This window comes from Sander vitreus, chromosome 2 (assembly GCF_031162955.1).
Source record: "Sander vitreus isolate 19-12246 chromosome 2, sanVit1, whole genome shotgun sequence".
In the NCBI taxonomy this organism is placed as follows: Eukaryota; Metazoa; Chordata; class Actinopteri; order Perciformes; family Percidae; genus Sander; species Sander vitreus.
In genome coordinates this window covers 28,136,280-28,156,538 of record NC_135856.1, presented here as the reverse complement: position 1 = coordinate 28,156,538, position 20,259 = coordinate 28,136,280, and the positions used below count along the sequence as shown (strand labels likewise).

Sequence of the window (20,259 nt, the reverse complement as noted above, 5' to 3'; positions counted from 1 at the left end):
AGAAATTCCTACGCAGTGTACCTTTAAAAATGTTTAATGAACAAAATTGTTGCAAATTAATTTTCTGTCAACAGACTAATCAACTAATCCCTTCTGCTCTACAGTAGTGGTTGGTTTCTAAGTGCCTGTGGATATACTGAAACTGCCATGTAAAGTGGAGGTCAATAGGGGCCCAACAGCAATTTTTTTGCCCTGGGGCCCTCCCCTTGGAGATTTATCTGACAATGCAGGGGAACAGTCACAGATCAATTTCAAATGCTCTGTCCCTTTTTTTCACCAGAGGTAAACTAATCTAACCTGCCATCCAGGAGTCTGCAGAGGTACACAACCGGAGGTAAAGACACTTGATCGCACACTGCCCAAAAACTTTCATTCTACAGGTTAGGATTGTTTTAACTTGACTTGGTATCTAATTTATCTGAACTATTAACTAACTAAGTTACCTTTCTATTGTAACTCACCGTTTGGAGATTTTTTTATCCCCAGTGTTGAACCTAGGCCTAGAAGTGTAAACAGGATCTAAGGGCCTAAGAGTGGAGGTAGCACATCTCCATAAATCTGCTTCAACAATCCTCCTTTTGTTGTCATTTCTATCTCTGGATCTCAGAAACAGCATACCTTTAATTTAATTTTAATTTTGAACCAGTTTAAGGTTAATAAAAGGCTTATGTAATGAATTACAGCACAACTGTATTTTCTCAATAGCTTGTTAAACAGATTCAGTGACAGTGTTAAATAGTATAATCTGCACAAGGATGGAATATGGACAATTTTGCACAGATATTTCATCTTAAATTTGCTTCTTCTCCTGTAGTGGAAAAAAAAGGTTGTGGCTTAAAAAGAGGAAACCTAATCAAACTCCTGTACTTATACTTGTAATGAAAGTTCTCCAGCATATGAACACATAAAGGGAAACCGTTATTTGGCAAATTTCAGTTTTTCTTACTTATAATATGGAGACTTTTAAAACTAGTTTTGAGCTTGGTGCCACAGCTAACTAGAGTGTCCACCACCTGTGTCTTGAGAGTGTCCACTAACTTGTTGACCACGCGGGAACCTTTTCATTCCCGTGTCGGAAAGTGTTTGAGGTGTGTGCGCCAATGACCTCGGGGTCACATACCACGCAAAGGGGCTATGCCGTTTTGCTGACCATGTAGATGTTTAAATCAAAACCCTGGCAATCAGAGGTGGATGGTGGGAGGGAGAAGAAGAGAGACGATAGGGGGAAGGAGAGCTTGTTTCTGAGCCATGGTCAGATGGGAGAGAGCTAAGTGGTGGGTGTGTACAAAGACTTGAAATATGTTGAAGAGATGCGTGTGTTATCTTTTCTCCTTGCCACTGGCTGTCCAGTACCTCCCCTCGCGTTGTGTCGTCAGCAGTTTATCTCAGGGCCTGGCTGGAGCTGTGAGGGAAAATGGGAGGAAATCTGATCCATATGGTGGCACTATAAAGCTCACTGCTGATTTGCAGGCTTCATCAAAACGTGGTCAAGGCTTCATCCCCACTCACGACTAGCATCCTCCTCTCACACCTGGCCCCTGCGATCTGAACTTCTCACTCTCTCCATAGCAGCACCGGCGCTTATCTGCCTGACCCCTGTGGTGCCTCAGCAACAATCTTCAAAGCTGATTCGTCTTAGAGAAGTAAGTAAATTCCCCTGTTGAAAAGTGATGGATTTCATTTAGACAGCAAGTAATGGACAATTAGTCTAGAAGATGATGAAGATTTGGTCCAATGATTTTTCTTGTTTTGCATAATGTATGTAAATAGCGAGATTATGAGTGAGTAATGATGCATTACATGTATCTCATGTTGCCTCAGAGATGAAGATATTGGGCAAGGTTGCTTTCTTGCTTTTGCTCGGGGGAATCTGGTGTCAGAACAACCGTAATGCTAAAGCTGGTGGCAAGTCCACCAAGAAGTCTGGTGGAAACCAAGGAGGTGATGTTGGCCAGTCTCTCCCTGTGGTTGATCTGACTCATGGAAACACTGGAAGCACTGGAAGCACTGGAGGCACGAGAGGCACTGGAGGCACAGCTGAAGCAGCACAGGAGGGTGCTGCAGGAGCTCGAGCCGCTGGACAACAGACAGATGATATGAGGCTGCACTTCCTCAAGAACACCCAAGTGACATGTAATGATGGAACAGCAGCTGGGTGAGACGTTCTGGATCTTTTTTCTTACTTTGTTCCTGAAACTTGAAATAATTATACATTTTTATGGTGGGGGGGGGGGGGCATTTTCTGTCTGTTTTGCAGATGGATACAGTGATTTTAGAAGCTACATAGAGCATTAGTGTGTCCATACATAGCTGCTTTATCTTCCCCATCTCCTCATTCCTGTTTATTTGTGGTTCTACAGGTTTTACCTAAAGGAGTTCAGAGGAAGCCGCCGATGGCAGTTATTTCTGGAAGGTGAGTATTTAAAAACCCAACTGTTTAACTTGGTCCCCAAAGGTCAGCTTGTTTTGGCGTGACGCCCCTGTTGGAATTTTGATGGGGATGTCATCTTGTCCCGTCATCTTCTGTTTTTCTCCTTTTTTGGTTGCTGCCTGTCACTTTGATAGACTTAGGATGGGGGAAATATACGTGGATTGACCAGTGTGTGTGTGTGTGTGTGTGTGTGTGTGTGTGTGTGTGTGTGTGTGTGTGTGTGTGTGTGTGCGCGTGCGTGCGTGCATGCGTGTGTAAGAGAGGTATGCATCACATTTCCCAAGCACAAACATTTTACCTGGACTTTCTTGAACAGGTTGTAAGATTTATGAGTGTATTATTCTGAGCAGTAGAGCCAATATGTCAAACCACTTTGCACAAGTTGAAAGTCAATCAACAAATCAGGGACTGACAGTTTGCAAATTAAAGGAGGAGTAATTTGTCTTTTTTGTCCAACTCTGAGTGAATATATAGTCTCGTTAGCAGACCAGGCTACAGGTGCATTCCATTCCTCACGGGCCTCTATGATAGGCTAACAAGGGTCTCCCTTGCTGTGCCTGGTGTGAATGTCTAATATTAGTCTCTATTATTTTTAGGTGGCTGGTGCTGCCACAGCAAAGAGACCTGTGATTCCAGGTACCAAAATATACCCCGACTAATGAGCTCATCGAGATGGCCCCAAACAAAAAGAGGTAGGTCAGGTTTTAAAATGCACGTCATAGTGTTGCTTGTTTTACTTCATCTTTAATGAGACATTAGGGCATCTGTATGACCTCTAAATTGCTGCATTTTTACCAGGAACTGGAATATTGTCTTCTCAAGTGGAGGAAAACCCACACTGGCATAATGCAAACATTGTGTAAGTACTTGTAAATCCTCACTGTGTGTCTTATTGTGGCTACTGGAGGTGCCACGTGCAGACAATCCTCATTTGTAAACGTTTGTGAGACAGGGACTTCTTCCCATCCTCATTGGACAAGATAAAGTTCTATACAAGGCTACTTATATATTAAAACAGCAAGAACCCAGTTTTGTTTGTGCATCTTATTGTTTTTGATTTTGTTTTACTTAAAGCTGCATTAATTGATGTTTTTGTAGTGCAGAATGCTGTGTCTGGAAGAGCACTATGAGAATGGTGAGAGTGAAGAAAGAAAATTTTAAACACAATCTTCCTCTTAAAAAAAAATCATAAGCAAGTGAATGCAACCTTGCTCAATTCACTACACTTTGCTGCTTCTGCCTTACTTGTTTTAGTATGACCAGTAGCTTATAATGGCTGATACAGGTCTACTAATTTGTGATATATGACAGAAGAGTTGACTTTCATGAAGGAGAGGGGGAGTTGTTTTGATGGCCTTAAGCTTTAGTCTAACAAATGTGATTGTATCCCTTACTGCAGATTCATCCCGTACTGTTCCAGTGATGTGTGGAGTGGCACTGGGCCTGCCCCGACCCCTCCTCCAAGGCCACGACAAGGCAGAGAAAAAGAGAGAGATAGAAATACAAATGCAAGTAAGTTTCTTCACGTCCTTTGAGATTTTTTTCAATTAGGGTCCCTTACAACAATGACACATCTGTGAAAAACATGATTGATCTAACTTTCTGTTTAGTGCGGCGCTCCCAATCATTTGACGTGTGTATTTGTTATTAGCTGAGTACACCTTCATGGGATCCCTGATCATCCGCGAGGTCATCAAAGACCTCATCCCCAAAGGAATCAAGCAGGCCAAGGTTGTCATGCTGTCTGGCACGAGGTGAGTTTGTTTTATCGTTCGCACTCTGATGCTGACCGCAGCTTTTGGACACGAGCCTGCATCCTCTGTACCATCTAGGCCATCTCCGTGCCGAACATTCAACAAGCGAAGCCCTATTTTGGGTGCATCCTCTTGTCAACAATAAAGATGTTTACAGTCAACTGTGAACAATGATATAATGTATATTAAAGGGCCTTGCCCTGTAATGGTGAACATTCCTCCCAGGTTAGCAACATAGTTGTTGGGACTCCCCCAAGCCCTAAAACAGGCTCCACTGTCTGAATGTGAATAGCTGGCATGCTGTCATTTTGGTACCCCTAACGAAAATGACTCTCAAAGCCAAACTATTTATTGATTTTCTTGGCTCCTGCAGTGCTGGTGGAACAGGTGTTTTGCTAAACATTGAGAGGGTGGCCAGTCAGCTGGAGCAGCTCGGTGCAGAGGCTCAGGTTCGAGGCCTCGTGGACTCTGGGTGGTTTCTAGAGAGTAAACAGCAGAGATCACCTAACTGCCCCGAGACTATTTCCTGCTCACCTGAAGATGCTATTAAGATAGGACTCAGGTAAAGTCAGTCTGTATAGATTTTATGTAACAAAACACTTTTTATAGGCCTGATGCAGAATTTGGAATGATCTATCTTTTCCTATACAGTGCTGGTTATTGTATATTGTATTGCTGTTAATGTATATTTGGCTATATTGATATATATATATAAAAAATTGTGTGTATTGACAGTGTATGTTGTTTTCTCAGGCTGTGGAATGGGGTTGTGCCTGATAGATGTCGGCAGCTCTATAAGAGAGGAGAGGAATGGCAGTGTTTCTTTGGCCACAAACTGTACTCTACATTGACCTGTGAGTGCTGGCTGGTGCTTCCTATATTTAATTATATTGGATTAGTATGTTTTATATTTGACTTAAAGGGATAGATCAGGTATTTTGATGTAGGGTTGTATGAGGTACTTATCCATAATCAGTGTATTACCTACAGGAATACGGATGTTTTATGGTTGAGAAAATGTAGAGCCAAAGAAAATGGGTGTCTGACAGCAAGGTAAAAGCAGGGAAAATATTATATATATATATAGATAGATAGATATATATATATATATATATATATATATATATATATATATATATATCTATCGTGTGTGTGTGTGTGTGTGTGTGTGTGTGTGTGTGTGTGTTTATCCAACCTGGGAGCATGCCAACTGCCATCTACTGTAGATAATAAACTGAGTATGGATAAGTACCTTATACAACCCCACTTCAAAAAATCCGAACTATCTCTTTAAGCTGTTTAAAAGTTATGTGCACTGAAATATGAGAGATGTGAGCTTACTCAGAAGCTGAAAAGTGAACCGACTCTGTAAAAATGCTGATGCCCAATGTTGGTGATTTTAATGCTTTTACTGTTGCGTCTGCAAGTCTTGAATCAAAAACCCACAAGGACAAAATGTATAAAAACATGGTTGAAAGACATTTTTTTTATCAATTCCTGAGCAACTGAACTATGACAGTAGTGGAAAAAAAAAAAACTAAAACATCTAACTTTTAAAGCCCTCATGTGTGGGATTTGACAATTTCTGACTTTGCGACTCTGAGTGCTACTATCAGAAAAGACACTGTAGAGACAGCAACAAAGATTCAAAATTATATATTTCTTTGGCCACTTGGGGGCAACGCCACAAGCTGTAAACATCGACACACTGTATTATCACCTTATAAAGCTGATTTGGCAAACTTGCAAAACAGCAGACACATCCAGCAGACACAGAGCAACATTATCGGGTCATTTTGGGTCATGCTTCTGGCCACCTGATGTAAGTCTATAAGTCTGATATTCACTCACGTTTTAGCTCTGTTTTTGTTCATCACCAACTATTGAGAAAAATATCTGGCTCTTAGCTGCTAAATGCTTCACTAGTGCATCACTGGTGAACACCAGCTGGACTCTAACTTAGCTCGTCTGCCGTTTGGTGCTAAGCAGGTAGTGTACAACGTGTTTATCAGAGCTTTTGCGCTAAAAACAGCTGCTCGCTGCCTTTTCTGGCGGATGAGAGCCGTGAGACTGAGCCAAAACAATAAATCTGTGCACACTAAAACTAAAACAATGAGCAGAAAAGAGCTATAAAGCTATGTAGAGCTGAGGGGAACTGCAGTCAGTTGACAATTCTCTGTACATTCTATCCCTATGAGCGTCCCGTTTCACATTGCACATATATCATCATATGCCCCATTGTTAAAATAAAAATATGGATTAGATCATCTTTAATACTAAACTCTTTGTTTTCCCTGTAGCCCCTCTGTTTGTCGTTCAGTGGCTGTTTGATGAGGAGCAGCTGAGAGTGGAGAACATCTACATGGGAGGACAGAGCCTGTCCGAGGAGCAGTGGCAGTACATACAGAACCTGGGCAGGGAGCTCAAGAACTCACTGACAGATGTTACGTGAGTTCCCAAAAATGGATTTGGAAGAGCAACATAAAACATAAAGTGATAACTAGATCTTCTATGCACCAGATGGGCTAACATGTAGAGATGGCTGCATTGTTCTGTGTGTGTTTTTCAGGGCTGTGTTTGCTCCGTCCTGCCTCTCCCACACAGTGATTACTAAAAGGTAAGATTGGACATTTGACTCCTGTGGCGGTAAATGCACTTTCACGCCTTCTGTCCCGCACTTTATTCTCGCCTCTACCAGTAGTCATCTCTACCAAGTGAGCTCATGCTGCTGATTTTGTTCGCTCGTTCATCACCCTACATTCTTCATGTCACCAAATGCCATTTCACACTTTCCCTAACCCCTTGGTACCCCTTGAACGCACTCATTATTTTGCTGCACAGATGGGCATTGATGGGTCAGTGCAGTCTTAGATCGGTTTACAGAGTCAAGCTAAGTTAGGTGTGTTTATTGATGGTGATGACTCTTTATGGGAGGAGCTGAAGGTCCAAGGTCAGTGTAAGTAATTTAGCAGTTGCTGTTTTGTGATCTAACATTTGCTGTACCAAGATAATGAGCCAAAAGTTGCCAAAGGGAATTACAAACCTTGTGATCAGGCAAAGACATCACTGAAGACAATTCAGCGACCAATTCCTTTGCTTTCTCCCAATCCTTCCCTTCCCTTTTCTTTCTTTCTATACCTATCCCTCTGTTTATTTCTGATCCATATCTTCCCTGTCTTGTTGTTCTTCTAGCAACTGGATGAGTTTCCAAGTTAAAGGCACGTCTCTGCCACGGGCCCTGCACTGCTGGGACAGGAGTCTGGAGGCAACACGCAACAACAGAACTCCTGCTAAAGGCTGTCCTTTCCACCTGGTGGACACCTGCCAGTGGCCCCAGTGCAACCCCACCTGCCCAGCCTTGGTGGACCAGGCCACTCAGCAGGAGCTCACGCTGCTCCAGATGCTGGTAGCCATGGGCCTTGACCTCCAGAAACTGGGGCTGGATCCCCAGGGAGACGCAGATTCTCTGGCCAGCATGGTCAGCAATGGTGGCTAAGTGTAAACGTGGATAGCAGCTTAAGAGATTAAGCCATTAAAAGGCTTAATAGAGGAAAGAATTTGTTGAAGTTTTAATGTAACCATAGAATTAGTACTGAAATCTGGTTACTACATCTTGTGCTGCTCAGCATTCCATTATGCTTCATGTGTCTGTTAAATTGGTGACTTGACTGGTGGGTGTGTCACTGTGTCTGAGTCTGAGTGGTTTGGCTGTCCCTCTGCTGGACACTAGAGGAAAGAGCTTTGGGTCTAAATCAAAGGGGATTCAGTTGTACTGGTTGAATAGCTTTGAGATTTTCCAGGTGACCCGGCATACTGTACCTCCTCGAACACACTTTTATCCTAATCACTCTACATGAAAGTCAAACTTCAGAGCAGTAGCGTTGGATACTTTTAATGAACAAAGGCTCCCGCAAAGAGGGAAACAAACATGTTGCTTTGACAGGACTCGTGAAAAAAAAGAAACATTTGTACCACACGTTCTGTAGTTGTTAACAAAGAAAGATTTATGTATGCTCTTTCTACCTAGCAGTCATACTTTTCATACAATAGTAATCTGATCTGCTAAATTGCTGATTCTTACATAAAATCAAACTCAGAGAACACAAAAACTACACTCACACTAACTCAATCATGTTTTGCACAGTTCCAAATACATTGATTGTGATTTTTGTGACTTAGTTTTAGCTCCTGATGCTATGCTAACTTATATATATTACGTAATATATATACATATTTCATGTGCACGTAAGAAAATAGTGTGATTAGTTATTGATATTTTTCTGTGTAGACCAGCAGGAGTTTGCCTATTTGACATGTGAAGTGTGCGATAAATAGAAAAAAACTCCCTAAAAAAGCAACAACGCTGTGGTTATTCACCGCTCAGTTGTCAGGATAGTCAATATCTAGTGACATACGTGGACATAATACAGACTATGTATTGCAATTCTTTTAATGTTGTAAAAAATGTATGCTTCTTTAACAATGCCATGTATGTTTTGCAAGGCATTTACAGATGTTACTTTATGTTTTATTTTCATCTAGGTACTGTAATCACTGTGTCAAACGATAAGGATTTGACAAAAATTGTACCTGCTGGTAACAAGTATCAGACTGAGTTGTTGCTCATGTTGAAACGGCGAATAAAGATATAAATGGACTCTAACATTAATTATTTTGTGGTTCATCCAATTCTATTTGTTCATTCTCTTGACATCTTTATTGTAACACATGTGGGAAGGTGAAATGAGAAGATGCATAGGGCATGGCTACATTTACACTGGTACGTCTCTGCCCTCAGAGCTAACAGACTGAACTAGCAGCACAGAGTTTCTTATGATTGACTACCATCTGAGGAGCCACAGGGACCTACATACTCAAACGGTCTGTAGAGCATTCATGTGGATTAAAGAGGACATTTTATTTGTTCAACACCAACTGCTTGGTATAATCAAAGTGACAATCTAAAAACACTTGTTGAGTGTTAAAATCTTGAACAGGAAAAGAAGAAAATATGTTTCTTTTGAAAGAAACAAAAGACGGTGCTTGATATATTTTAGAACTTGAATTCTTAGATTTGATTATATGTTAATCACAGTGTGCAGTAGGATATGCACATTTCCTTCAATGGGCATTTTATGTGTAAATGCCACTGCTTAGAAGATTGAACACATTCTGTGTGGGAGCATCATGACTCTGGAGACTGCTAGCAAATCTGAGACCAGCAGAAATGACAGGAGAGTGGGTGATGTAACCTATTATTGAACCTATAAAAATATCTTTTAAACTCAACTTGTCCACCTTCCTTTGCTGCTATCATGGTCACATCCTCCCGTTCTTGCACTAAAAATGTGTTGTTCATGAACTAAGAAACCTTTGGCTTTGCTGAATTATATTGCATGTCTTATGGGACATCAACAAATCTTTGATTGCACACAGTAGACTATAAATACGTTGCTCTGGTAAGAAGATGTATTCAAAATATTTCCAATATTTACCCGGGGTTTGGTCTCTGGTCACGCAACTGTTAGAAACATGCCGGGTTTTTTTAGGTCAGGTAGAATCTGTCTCCGTTGATCCTGTTCGTTTGTTTGCTGCTTTCATGGCTGTACTAACGTTACAGCTGTATTGCGCTGGGTTTACGTTTTTACAGGTATATGTATATCTGGCAACCTGGCCTGGCTGTCAAACTGGTCAATGGGAATTTCAAAAGGAGAAAATACTGGCATTAGGCATTGTTGTCAGAAAATAGTGTTTCAACTTAGCACGTTTCCTTAATATCGGATGACGCATTGGGGGCATTTTTGGATTTATTACAGTAAATATATTACATATTGGACCTTTAACCAGTTAGCAATTCTAGCTATTAAATGTTAAAAAGGCCACTTTTTTTTATTGGGAACACAGTTGGTGTGCATAATACAGCACATCTAGTATATAGAAAAGAATACAATTAAAAAGGTTAAAAAAAATAAATAATTAAAAAACTATATATATATATTAATAAAATAGTATGAAAGAAAGACATGCTGACTATATGTAACCGTTACTCCTAGAGAATAATTTGTTTTTAACAGTAAACATTTGAGTAGCTTAAACAAAAAACTAGGAGGAGGTGACACTTGTTCTTTTTAAGGATTTAAATATAGTTTTGACAAGTACAATCAAAGTTGTAGATATCTTGAAACTATTTCTAGTAGTAAGAATGTAAGAATGTTATTGTGAATATCTTTAATTACCATTCTGACTAGTGAGAGAACAATTTTGACTATGAGAAATGCTATTATGGAATTAAAATGTAATTACAGATAGGAGTGTGGTTTGATTAAAATGTCGAATCTCGTGCTGGTGTGGGTCATCTCGACTTGAAAAATCTTGGATTTTTTCCCATAATGCATTGCTGTTTTTTCCACTTCCTCTTTCCGCCATATTGCAGAACCGGTAAGATGCCTTTTTACACTGTCACCTTCAATCTTTTAAGTATCTAAAGCATCTAAATGTTAAATATCCAATTTATGCGATCATATTGAAGCTAAAGTACATATTAATGATTTGGGAGGATTATCGCCTCGATTGAGAAGACGAATTTAACACAACTGGTCCTCAAATTTCATCTAGCAGTCCCTCTGCTCGGCCCTGGGAATCGATGCGTTCATGGCGCTTTGATAACTGTTAGCTTTGCGACCACATAAATGTTTTTTTGTTTTTTTTACTTTGAACAAATAAGACCTGTAAGCTGTTCGTTGATATACGTGCTTAACACAGTTTGTAGCGTACATGGTCGACACTGCGTTGACCATTACAACTGCAAGCGTTGGGAGATGCTTTGCCAATGTAACGTTATTCGGCTAGGCTAGGTAACGTTAACTATTCTGTGTGCTCATGAAGGACCATGCTTTGGCGAGTCTCTGCGTTTTACTTCAATGTCACTCAAGCAAACGCCACGTTTACTGCTGCGAATAAAACTCTGTTGGAATCAAAAGTATTTACACAACGTAACTTGCTAATGTTAGCGAAGTTGCTAATAACGTTACCTGTTTGAAATGTTGCGTTTCGTGCCATAATTGGGGCTAGCTAGGCTTTGTTAACTGGGCATAACTTTGAGCTTCACCTCTTGAACCATTATTTCCATGTGTACCTAAGAGATGCGAGATTAAATTGTGTTCCAGTCAGTGTATGACCCTACATTAAAAAATAAAATAAAAAAAGTACCTATGGAGATATAAGTAGATATGGAGGGACAGCAATTGACGATGTGGAATCACAGGCTAGGTCTTCACTCTATAGTCTGTAAAGCATTAACTGTAAAAGTAGTTTGGAGGCATTGGAAAAACAGTCCCACAGTGGGTTGTGAAATTAGGCACAGCTTCATTTCTTAGTTTAAGCTTACATATGTCACTCTAATCAGTTAATGGTTATCTTTGTGTATGCAGGCATCATGGTGCGCATGAACGTTCTCGCAGATGCTCTGAAATGCATCAACAACGCTGAGAAGCGTGGGAAACGCCAGGTCCTCCTTAGGCCCTGCTCCAAGGTTATTGTGCGCTTCCTAACCGTCATGATGAAGCACGGTGAGTGGTGTTTTTTTTTTATCATGAAACACCAAGTTAACAATCTGTCCATGTGACAATGGCAGCGCTATGGTCTAGTCAATGTATTCATTTACTGCCATGTCAAGCTGGTAGGAGATGCAAGTTACATGCAAGTGTAGTCGGTAGAAGTATGGTCAGCCACTAGCTGAACAGGTTTGAAGAGTGGTCGTGGCTGTAGAGCTTTGTGCCTCATAGCTGAGATGTAAATATCTGAGACACCAAGCTCATCAGGTAATAGTTTGAAGTGATGTAATGATTTGATGTTCTTTGTCATTTACACCTTCAGGTTACATTGGTGAGTTCGAGATCATTGACGACCACAGAGCCGGAAAAATTGTCGTCAATCTCACAGGCAGGCTGAACAAGGTAAAGTCTCTTAGTCGGCCCAACTCTGCAGTTACCATTATGTCACTGCGTTGGTAGCTGTTTGCAACAGTTCCCTCAGGTCTGCATTTCCAAATGACATAAACAGACCTTCAAACATAAAATGTTTTCGAAGCAGCTACTTTCTTTTAAACTCCTTAATTTAAAGAGTGGTGTGCCTTGCTTTTTTTGTTTGGAAAGTGGTAAATGAAACAGTCTTCCAATTGAGAGGACTACTAAAGCTATCGCAGGTGGTTCATCTTACAGTATTTAGATTTAGTTCCTGCTTGCTAGTTTGTTTGAATGTGGAGTGTTAACCAGCGTTTTTTTTTTTGTTTTAATCTTTCAGTGTGGTGTGATCAGTCCGCGTTTTGATCTCCAGCTCAAGGACCTGGAGAAGTGGCAGAACAACCTGCTGCCTTCAAGACAGTTTGGGTGAGAATCGCATACACCAACTTTTGAAACTGGGTGGCAGTGATGTAGTGCTGAACCCACTGAGGAGACATTTTGGTCCCAATGTTAACGGCAGTGGCTTGGTTTCATGCTCAACTTGCCTGCTGTGATGCTTGCTTTTGCTTGGTTGTCCTGTGCTGTTGCATTGGGAAATTAGTTTTAATCGTCTTTTCGTTCAAGAGATTTGAAGGTAGTGTTGATGATTTTGTGCTCATCTAACTATAAATCGAGGAATCTGTGCGTGTGTGCATGCACAGTACAGCAGCGGGGAGTTGCTACATCCCTAGACGGCTCATTGACTGTGGTTCGCTGGCTTTGCTATCAACCCCGGTCTCCTGGGTGAAAGACCTGCACTGTTTCACCCATCCATCACCCCAACCTGCTTCCTTGCGTGGATTTTCGGTCTTTCCTACTACGTAATCTTACAGTACCCGGTCAAGCTACTGTTATGCCTGGTGTGTCCCATACAGGTGCAAAAGGGTGCTTGTGCCGTATCTGCCGCTGAGAGCCACTGACCAAGCGTCATTATTTGACGAATTGGGAATGAGAAGGGGTTGCCCAAGCATGTTTTTGCAGTGGGCTTCCGGATTTCTGAAAAGAAATAATGCGCTAAAAACTGATTGCTGTCTACCCTACATGTAAATGATGAAATTAATCATACACAAACGCATGTTAGATGAACGCCCAGGCTCTTGGGCTCTCCAGCACGTTGCCTGAGGTTTCTCCGGCCCACGTGCTCGTAGCAGCTTCCCCAGCAGGCTGAGCCGGGCTCCCTGTTTCCTCCGCCCGGGCCCTATAGCTACCTGAATCTGTAGGTGAGCTGAGCAGCGCCTGATTGAACCACCCTCATAATTAAAGTTGTGGGGAACAAATGCTGGGAACCAAGCAATTGCAGGGCTCCAGACTGCGACCCAAATTTGAGTGTGCGACTGAATTTTACATCCAGTCGCACATGTCGACCAGTAAATGTGCCCCCTTTTTTACACATTAAACGTCGAAATTTCGGTACCTGAGAGGTGTGTGTGTGTATGTATGTATGTATGTATATATATATGTATATATGTGTATATATATATGTATATATGTGTATATATATATATATATGTGTGTATATATGTATATATATGTGTGTGTGTGTATGTATGTATATATATATATATATATATATATATATATATATATATAGTGAAAAGAAGTTCGTCTGGAGCTCTGAATTGGCTCGTTCCGAGTGAAAGTGAAAGCCTAAGCGCTCAGCATTTATTGATGCTGCCCTAGATGATTATTATGGATGGTCTTATGAAGTCATTTAAGTGCCATTTCTGTTTATCAGATGATGTAGCAGAGACAACAGGGAGTGGCATGTAAAGGTCATGAGCTGGACTGAAGCTCACATTGATGATTACATCTATTATGCTTAGATATAACATGGTTTTCGCATGTTCTCTCAATCAAAGTAGGAAGTTTGTACCCGGAAATGTTTTTCTCAGATTTGTTCATTGACTTGGTCGCCTGTAGATGGTCATCAATGAGTGATTGGTTTTATGATACCTACTGAATATTGGCTTACTTTCAGTGTTACCACCTGTTCCGTTTGGTTTGATGGTGGCCCCAACATACTCGGAAAAGCTTTTCCGTCTGATGTGCACACCATTTAATCAACCTCCCTTGAGCTGATTTGAGTAACTACCTGTGGAGGCATATATGACTGTTGCAGTTTGAGATGAAAATGATCATATTTGGGAGAGTATACTACCTACCGTATCCTGCAGACTAATAGAATCATCCCATCTTTTCCTCTATAGTTCAAATTGTCTTCATACATTTCATAAATAAAATGGGATTCATAAAATAGGTTTTCATAGCAGTTGATACGTTGGCAAACATTATAGAAGGCCCATTCTTCATAAACGGAGTAGGTTTAATCAGATGGTCAACTATGAAGGTGTTCTGTGGCTTTTTGAAGTCTTTCCGATGTAATGTAGGTTTGTTCGGTGGGGCTCTTTTTTTTGCTCCTCTGAATTGTGCCCGTTTACCGTTTTTTTTTTTTTTTTTTAAATGAATGCGCTACATAAAAATAAATGCATTGTAGTCCTTCAGTGTTCGCTCTTTAGGCTTCCGCCGACAGTACACGTGGTGTATCATTTGTTTGTGAAAATCTTTGATTCTGAGACAATTGCATGGCTGGATAACTAGCTCGTCTTGTTAAACATACTGTCAAAATTATATTTGTCAACCGTTCAGACTTTGAATCTGGCTAGCATAACATTAGCTTGCTAACAGCTGGCTCGTAGCTGAGCAGACTAGAATTCCCGTTGCTGGGTCGTATCTAAGATCCATCCTATTTACTGGAGCAGGAAACTTTTCCATTGCATAGGAACCCTACATCCTCAGGTGTTACCAGATTTTGATTGCAAAATGCATGAAAATTAGAAAATGAATGTTCTAAAAAAAAGTTCTTTGGCAAGTGACCATGGTATAAGCAGGTTAATGCCCTCCGAGGTGTTCATTATCAGGAATTACTATGGGTTGTATGGTAACGTGCTGACTTTGTTTCCACAGATACATTGTGCTGACCACCTCAGCTGGCATCATGGACCACGAAGAGGCCAGACGGAAACACACAGGAGGCAAAATCCTTGGATTCTTTTTCTAAATGTAAAGAACTGCAAATAAAAATTCAACCCCGTGAAAGCTCGAAGTCTGCTCTAACTCATTTCATACAAAGGTGTCTGCAGAGAGATGGCATTTTAAAAGGCTACGTCTTTTGTCAGGTTCAGTAGCAGTCATTGGACAAGACGGAAATCCTTGTAGAATACAAGGGTGCTGGTATGTCTATTGTTGGATAACGCAACTTAACACCTGCAAAAACATTTTTGTGCTTAAACGCCACATAAATACAAGGACTAGACAACAGGCAAACATGTCATGGAAAACATAACGGGTGTGTTGACAAGGATCAACATGGCTAAAGTACAGTCAACTATTCTTTGCTCCCACAATATTTTTAATATTTCTGCTGTGTAATATTTTGAACAGATTTTCACAGCACCAACATTACATATCTATATTAGATAATTAAAAAATGTATTTGTATAATAAGATGTCAATGTTCAACATGTGAACACACTGAAAAGCCACTGCCTATAACCCAACCCATGATCACTTCATAATAAAATGATCAGTCACAGGTGTTAACAAACCACAATGCGTAGTCAGAACCCAGGAAGGAAGTGTGTGTATAAAGTAAAATTAAGTGAAGGTGGATAAACTAGGTTGAATACCATTAATTGCAGGTATATCGACTATATATAAAAATATCTGCACAATACTTTTTCAAAGCGACATGAGGCAGCAGCTCTTAAGCCAATAGTCCAAATATTTTAAGTGCAAAAAAGATGTAAAGGAATTTGTTGAATTCAAATTAGGCAACATGTGATGCTCATTAGACTGAAAGCATAACATCAATTTTGGATTAAGTAATAGGAGTTGAAAGAAGTCAAATCTGTGGTCGTTCATGGCTCCTCACCTGATTCAAGGAGGAAATAAGAAGCTAGATCAACCTGCTGTTTTGCCTGGGCTAAGGCTCTAGGTGGCTGTGTAGAACCGAAAGTGATAATCTATCAGTCAACCCGCCGACAGCAGCTAAGGAAAAAGCTACATGAGGGCTGCATCCATAAACACCGTTTGCCTGACCGTGTAGAAGACTTGTGCCCTAACTGCAGAAAAACCTCTGTGTTACAGCTGTGTCCCCAGCAGCTTCTGAACACCCACACAGGTGATTTCAGTCTTTCTGGCTGATGAGACCTCTGCTCAGGTTGAAGGTGGGCCGGAGCAAATTTGGGAATTCATTGGGTCACAAATTTTATCTACATATAAGAATGATAAAGCGGTCCTTTGTCCTGCCCTTTCAGCTGCAACAAAGCACACAGGAGGCAGGAAGAAGTAGTCAATCGGTCTAAGTGCTGCCACACCGCACCAAGAATCTAATCAGCCAGAATAACTAGAAACACCTGCGTGTGCAGTACAAAGCCCTGGCTTTCTGCTCCTGCACTCCTCACACCAGTGTGACCTTTCCCATGCTCCTCAGTGTATTTTGTCTTGTCCCCCACCTCTTCTTTTTTTTTTTTTTTATTAATACATTTTTAAAGTGAGGGGTAATGCTGTACGTATCAAAAAGAACTTCTTTAGCGTGCACAGACTGAAAGAAGCAGGGGCTCTATAGATACATTTCATTTTTTATATATATATATATATATATATTAGATGTATTCCCAGAGATGTCCCTGCATCCACCTTAGCTGCTCACAGACAATGGTTGTAATTCACACAGCCACAAGAGGTATTTTTGGGGCAAATGTCAACAAATGTTCAACCAAAAATCGTATAGCATCGCATCTCATCTCTGCATTTCATTTTTAAATATTAGAATCTACACTCATCAAATTATACTAGTCAAATTTGTCAGAAAGCTGCATCTCCTGCAAGTCCTGAGCTTCTTCTTGCATCATACACTTGGACATTTTCTGTGCAGTTACCGCTACAGGCTCCCATCTGCCAATATCCGAGTCAGGTTATTATTTCGGTTGGTGATAAATCATCCTCTTTAAAGGGTAGCTACCGTTTTTTTCAACCCTATTTTCCTATGTTTTTGTGTCTAAGTGACTGATGGGAACAACAACCTTTGACATCGGTCCATTATTAAGCGAGATCTCTGCAGTCGGCAGCAGAGAAACAAGCTACAATGGAAGTTAATAGGGCAATTGTCCAGCTTGTATTTATGTTCACAAAAGTGCTCGTTTTGCCACTGACAGACTCAGATTAATATTCTAAGTGTCTGACAACATTATGGAAAGGATTTCTAAGGAGGTCTTGTCAGAAAATCAGATTCACCCTCTCCCTCTGTCTTTCTCTCCCTCTCTGCTCTATCGCACATCTCCATGCTGTTTAATGACCTTAAAGGATGACAGAGTAAAAAGGGAAAGAGATTGATCACTCTCAAGGAGCTTAAAGCATCCAGCCCTGTAATCCTTAAACTAATCTTTGCTTAAAGATGCAGTTTGTAAGTCATGAAGTTTGTTTGGGCATGTTGTACACAACATCATGTTTTTCCAACTGAGCCCAGCCCTCCTCCCAACCCGTAAGAAGAGCTCAGACAAAAAGAAAACACAAGATATCTCTCACATGAAATAATCAAAAATGGTTGTGTTCATGTTCTGTAGGACCCCATCGCTCCTAGTAAGAAGCTAAATGAGAAATAATGTTTTCAGGGTCTTTAAAGATACATTCACAGTCTACATCAGCAATAAAGTCAATAAATATTTGTCAAGTTTCTTTTTACGTGTTGCTTCTTTCAATCAACATAAACCCATTTGTATTAAAACTGGGAAAACTAAAGACGACAAGACTTGATTTATTCATTCTTTGGCACACCCAAAGCGTCAATTTAATCCACTTATTCCAGAAAGTACAAAAGTTAGATTCTTCATCACATCCTACTACAGACCAATGAGAGCATTTAGTGACATTTTGTAAAGCTGGAGACGCTCAAAACCTCAAGCAATGCCAACATTCAGGAGTGGTGACATGTATTGCATTTTTGTTAAGGGTAAACAAAAAATGTCTATAAAATGAAAATGAAATTGGCAAAATTTGTGATAAATCATATTTTCCCAGCATATGCACATTGCCCACATTTAAGTGCCAATGATATTTAACTATTAGGCTCCATGTACTGCTTCAAGTGAAAAACAAGGCTCAGTACATTCTTCAGTCAGTGTAGCTACATTCAGACACACATATCAAATACAAAAAGAAACAGCAAAGAGTCTTTGGCACAGCAGCAACAGGGACAGAGGGGAAGTAAACTGGCAAAGGGACCACGGAGATCTCTTCTATGACATGAGACCTTGGAATAGCAACACAAGCTTTATTTATTTTTTATAAAACGTTCTGTCCAGTGTGTTTGTGTTGTGTAACTGCTATGACAAAGTTTGTGCGCCCGACATGTGGTTTGTGGTGCGATTCAATCTGGACTCCAGAGCTATTACTAGGTGAACGTCACCTTTCACAATATGCTCGCGTGAACCAAATCAGAGTTCATTTGACACCCTAAAATACAACATGGTTCCATTTAGACCGGTCAGATTTTAAGGTCATATGATATAACATTATATAAATTACAGACAAAGGTTTTTAAAAAAAAATAAAAAATTAGGGTGCCTCATGTTGGAGACCTTTGTTGGACATGATAACTCTCTCTCTCTCCCCTTGTTTATGGTCTGTCTACGCTATTAATTATCCAGTCATAAAGTTAAAAAAAATACCTTCAAATAAGTTACAAAGAGGGTGTGTTTTCCATCTGTTTGTTAGCAGGATATCTCTCAATTGCAGTGGTGGAATGTAACGAAGTACAAATACTTCATTACTGTACTTAAGTACATTTTTCACGTATCTGTACTTTACTTAAATAGAATCAATAGTGCATACTTTTAAATTTTACTTTGTTACATTTTGCAGCAATTATCTATACTTTCTACTTCACTACATTTCTACAACGTTCCGTTTCATTTTCGGATCAGTTTTTCCCCCTGCCAAAACGACTTCCTGACCGTCACACGTTTGTCTCACCAGTGAAGTTTGGTTGCGGTTGCTACCAAAGATTCTAGAACGCTAATCTTTGACCCAATCAGAGCCCTATAAGGCTCTGGACCAAATCAGGTATGATCCTTCTAACCAAAGATTCTAGAGCCCGGCCCCTTCCGCTTTTCCAACGGCTGCATAGTCTGGTGTGGTGCCTTAGCAGATGGAGTCTGAGCCTGAATCAAAAAGCCACCAATGGCCGTATTTACAAGAATTATTCAAAATCACAGGAGCAAAAAACGCCTCGTGGCGGTTCCTATGTAAACTATGCCTGCCCCGAAAAAATTAGCTGCTGGCCTTCAAGAACTCTCCTTCAAATTTGCAATCTTGCGAAATGCGTCTTGACATACAGCAATCGTAACAAAAGAACACGGTTATGGCTATTATAATAGAATATAGAATAAATCGTTACGCAAGTACTTTTACTTTTCATAAAGTACATTTAAAATCAGGTACTTTTTACTTTTACTTAAGTAGGGTTGTCATTGTGGTACTTCTACTTTTACTAAAGTAAAAGTGTCTCTGGTTATTTGTACTTTTACTTAAAGCGCAACTCTCGCCAAAATGCAACCTAGGGTCTTTTTGTGAATGTACCCGAGTCAAACTTTCATTTAAAAGCATATTTAGGACGGAAGCGCCATTTTTTAGATTTACCGTATTCTCGTTTTTCGGTCAAATGGCCTTTTGAATGGGAGTGCTAGGAGCACTTTTATGCTAGCATCAAAAAACACTAAGAAGGCTCGACACAACATGAAACTCTGCTCCAAGTATCTCCAGGGGCTCTACACATGAACTCCAGCGTTGAGAACAGTGTTTGTGTACACAGAGTTTACTAAAAAGAAAGGTTTTAACAACTCACCATAGCTCGTGTTGTTTCCGGCTGCTAACACCTCGGCAGTCAAAACGAGTCGATATCAAAACAAGTAGCCACAGATTTAGTATATCCCTTGTGCACCGGTGTAGTTAAGGTGTAGAGCACCTGGCGATACTTCGAGCAAAGTCTCATGTTGTGTCGAACCTTCTTAGTGTT

General features: G+C 40.4%; 2 protein-coding genes across 2 annotated transcripts; both read left to right on the top strand.

Moving 5' to 3' along the window:
• Window positions 1-1,364: 1,364 nt before the first annotated feature.
• On the top strand, window positions 1,365-8,773 carry notum2 (notum pectinacetylesterase 2). The gene is made up of 12 exons (XM_078270003.1): window positions 1,365-1,643; window positions 1,822-2,155; window positions 2,361-2,413; window positions 3,028-3,123; window positions 3,230-3,290; window positions 3,831-3,943; window positions 4,083-4,185; window positions 4,559-4,747; window positions 4,939-5,039; window positions 6,486-6,633; window positions 6,755-6,802; window positions 7,378-8,773. The coding sequence occupies exons 2-12, from the start codon at window positions 1,824-1,826 to the stop codon at window positions 7,679-7,681; spliced, it is 1,548 nt and encodes a 515-aa protein (XP_078126129.1). The 5' UTR covers window positions 1,365-1,643; window positions 1,822-1,823; the 3' UTR covers window positions 7,682-8,773.
• A 1,802-nt stretch (window positions 8,774-10,575) lies between these two features.
• rps15a (ribosomal protein S15a) lies at window positions 10,576-15,281 on the top strand. Its single transcript, XM_078264081.1, has 5 exons — window positions 10,576-10,623; window positions 11,616-11,753; window positions 12,061-12,140; window positions 12,487-12,572; window positions 15,150-15,281. Exons 2-5 carry the CDS (start codon window positions 11,621-11,623, stop codon window positions 15,241-15,243), a joined length of 393 nt encoding a protein of 130 aa, XP_078120207.1. The 5' UTR covers window positions 10,576-10,623; window positions 11,616-11,620; the 3' UTR covers window positions 15,244-15,281.
• Window positions 15,282-20,259: the final 4,978 nt, after the last annotated feature.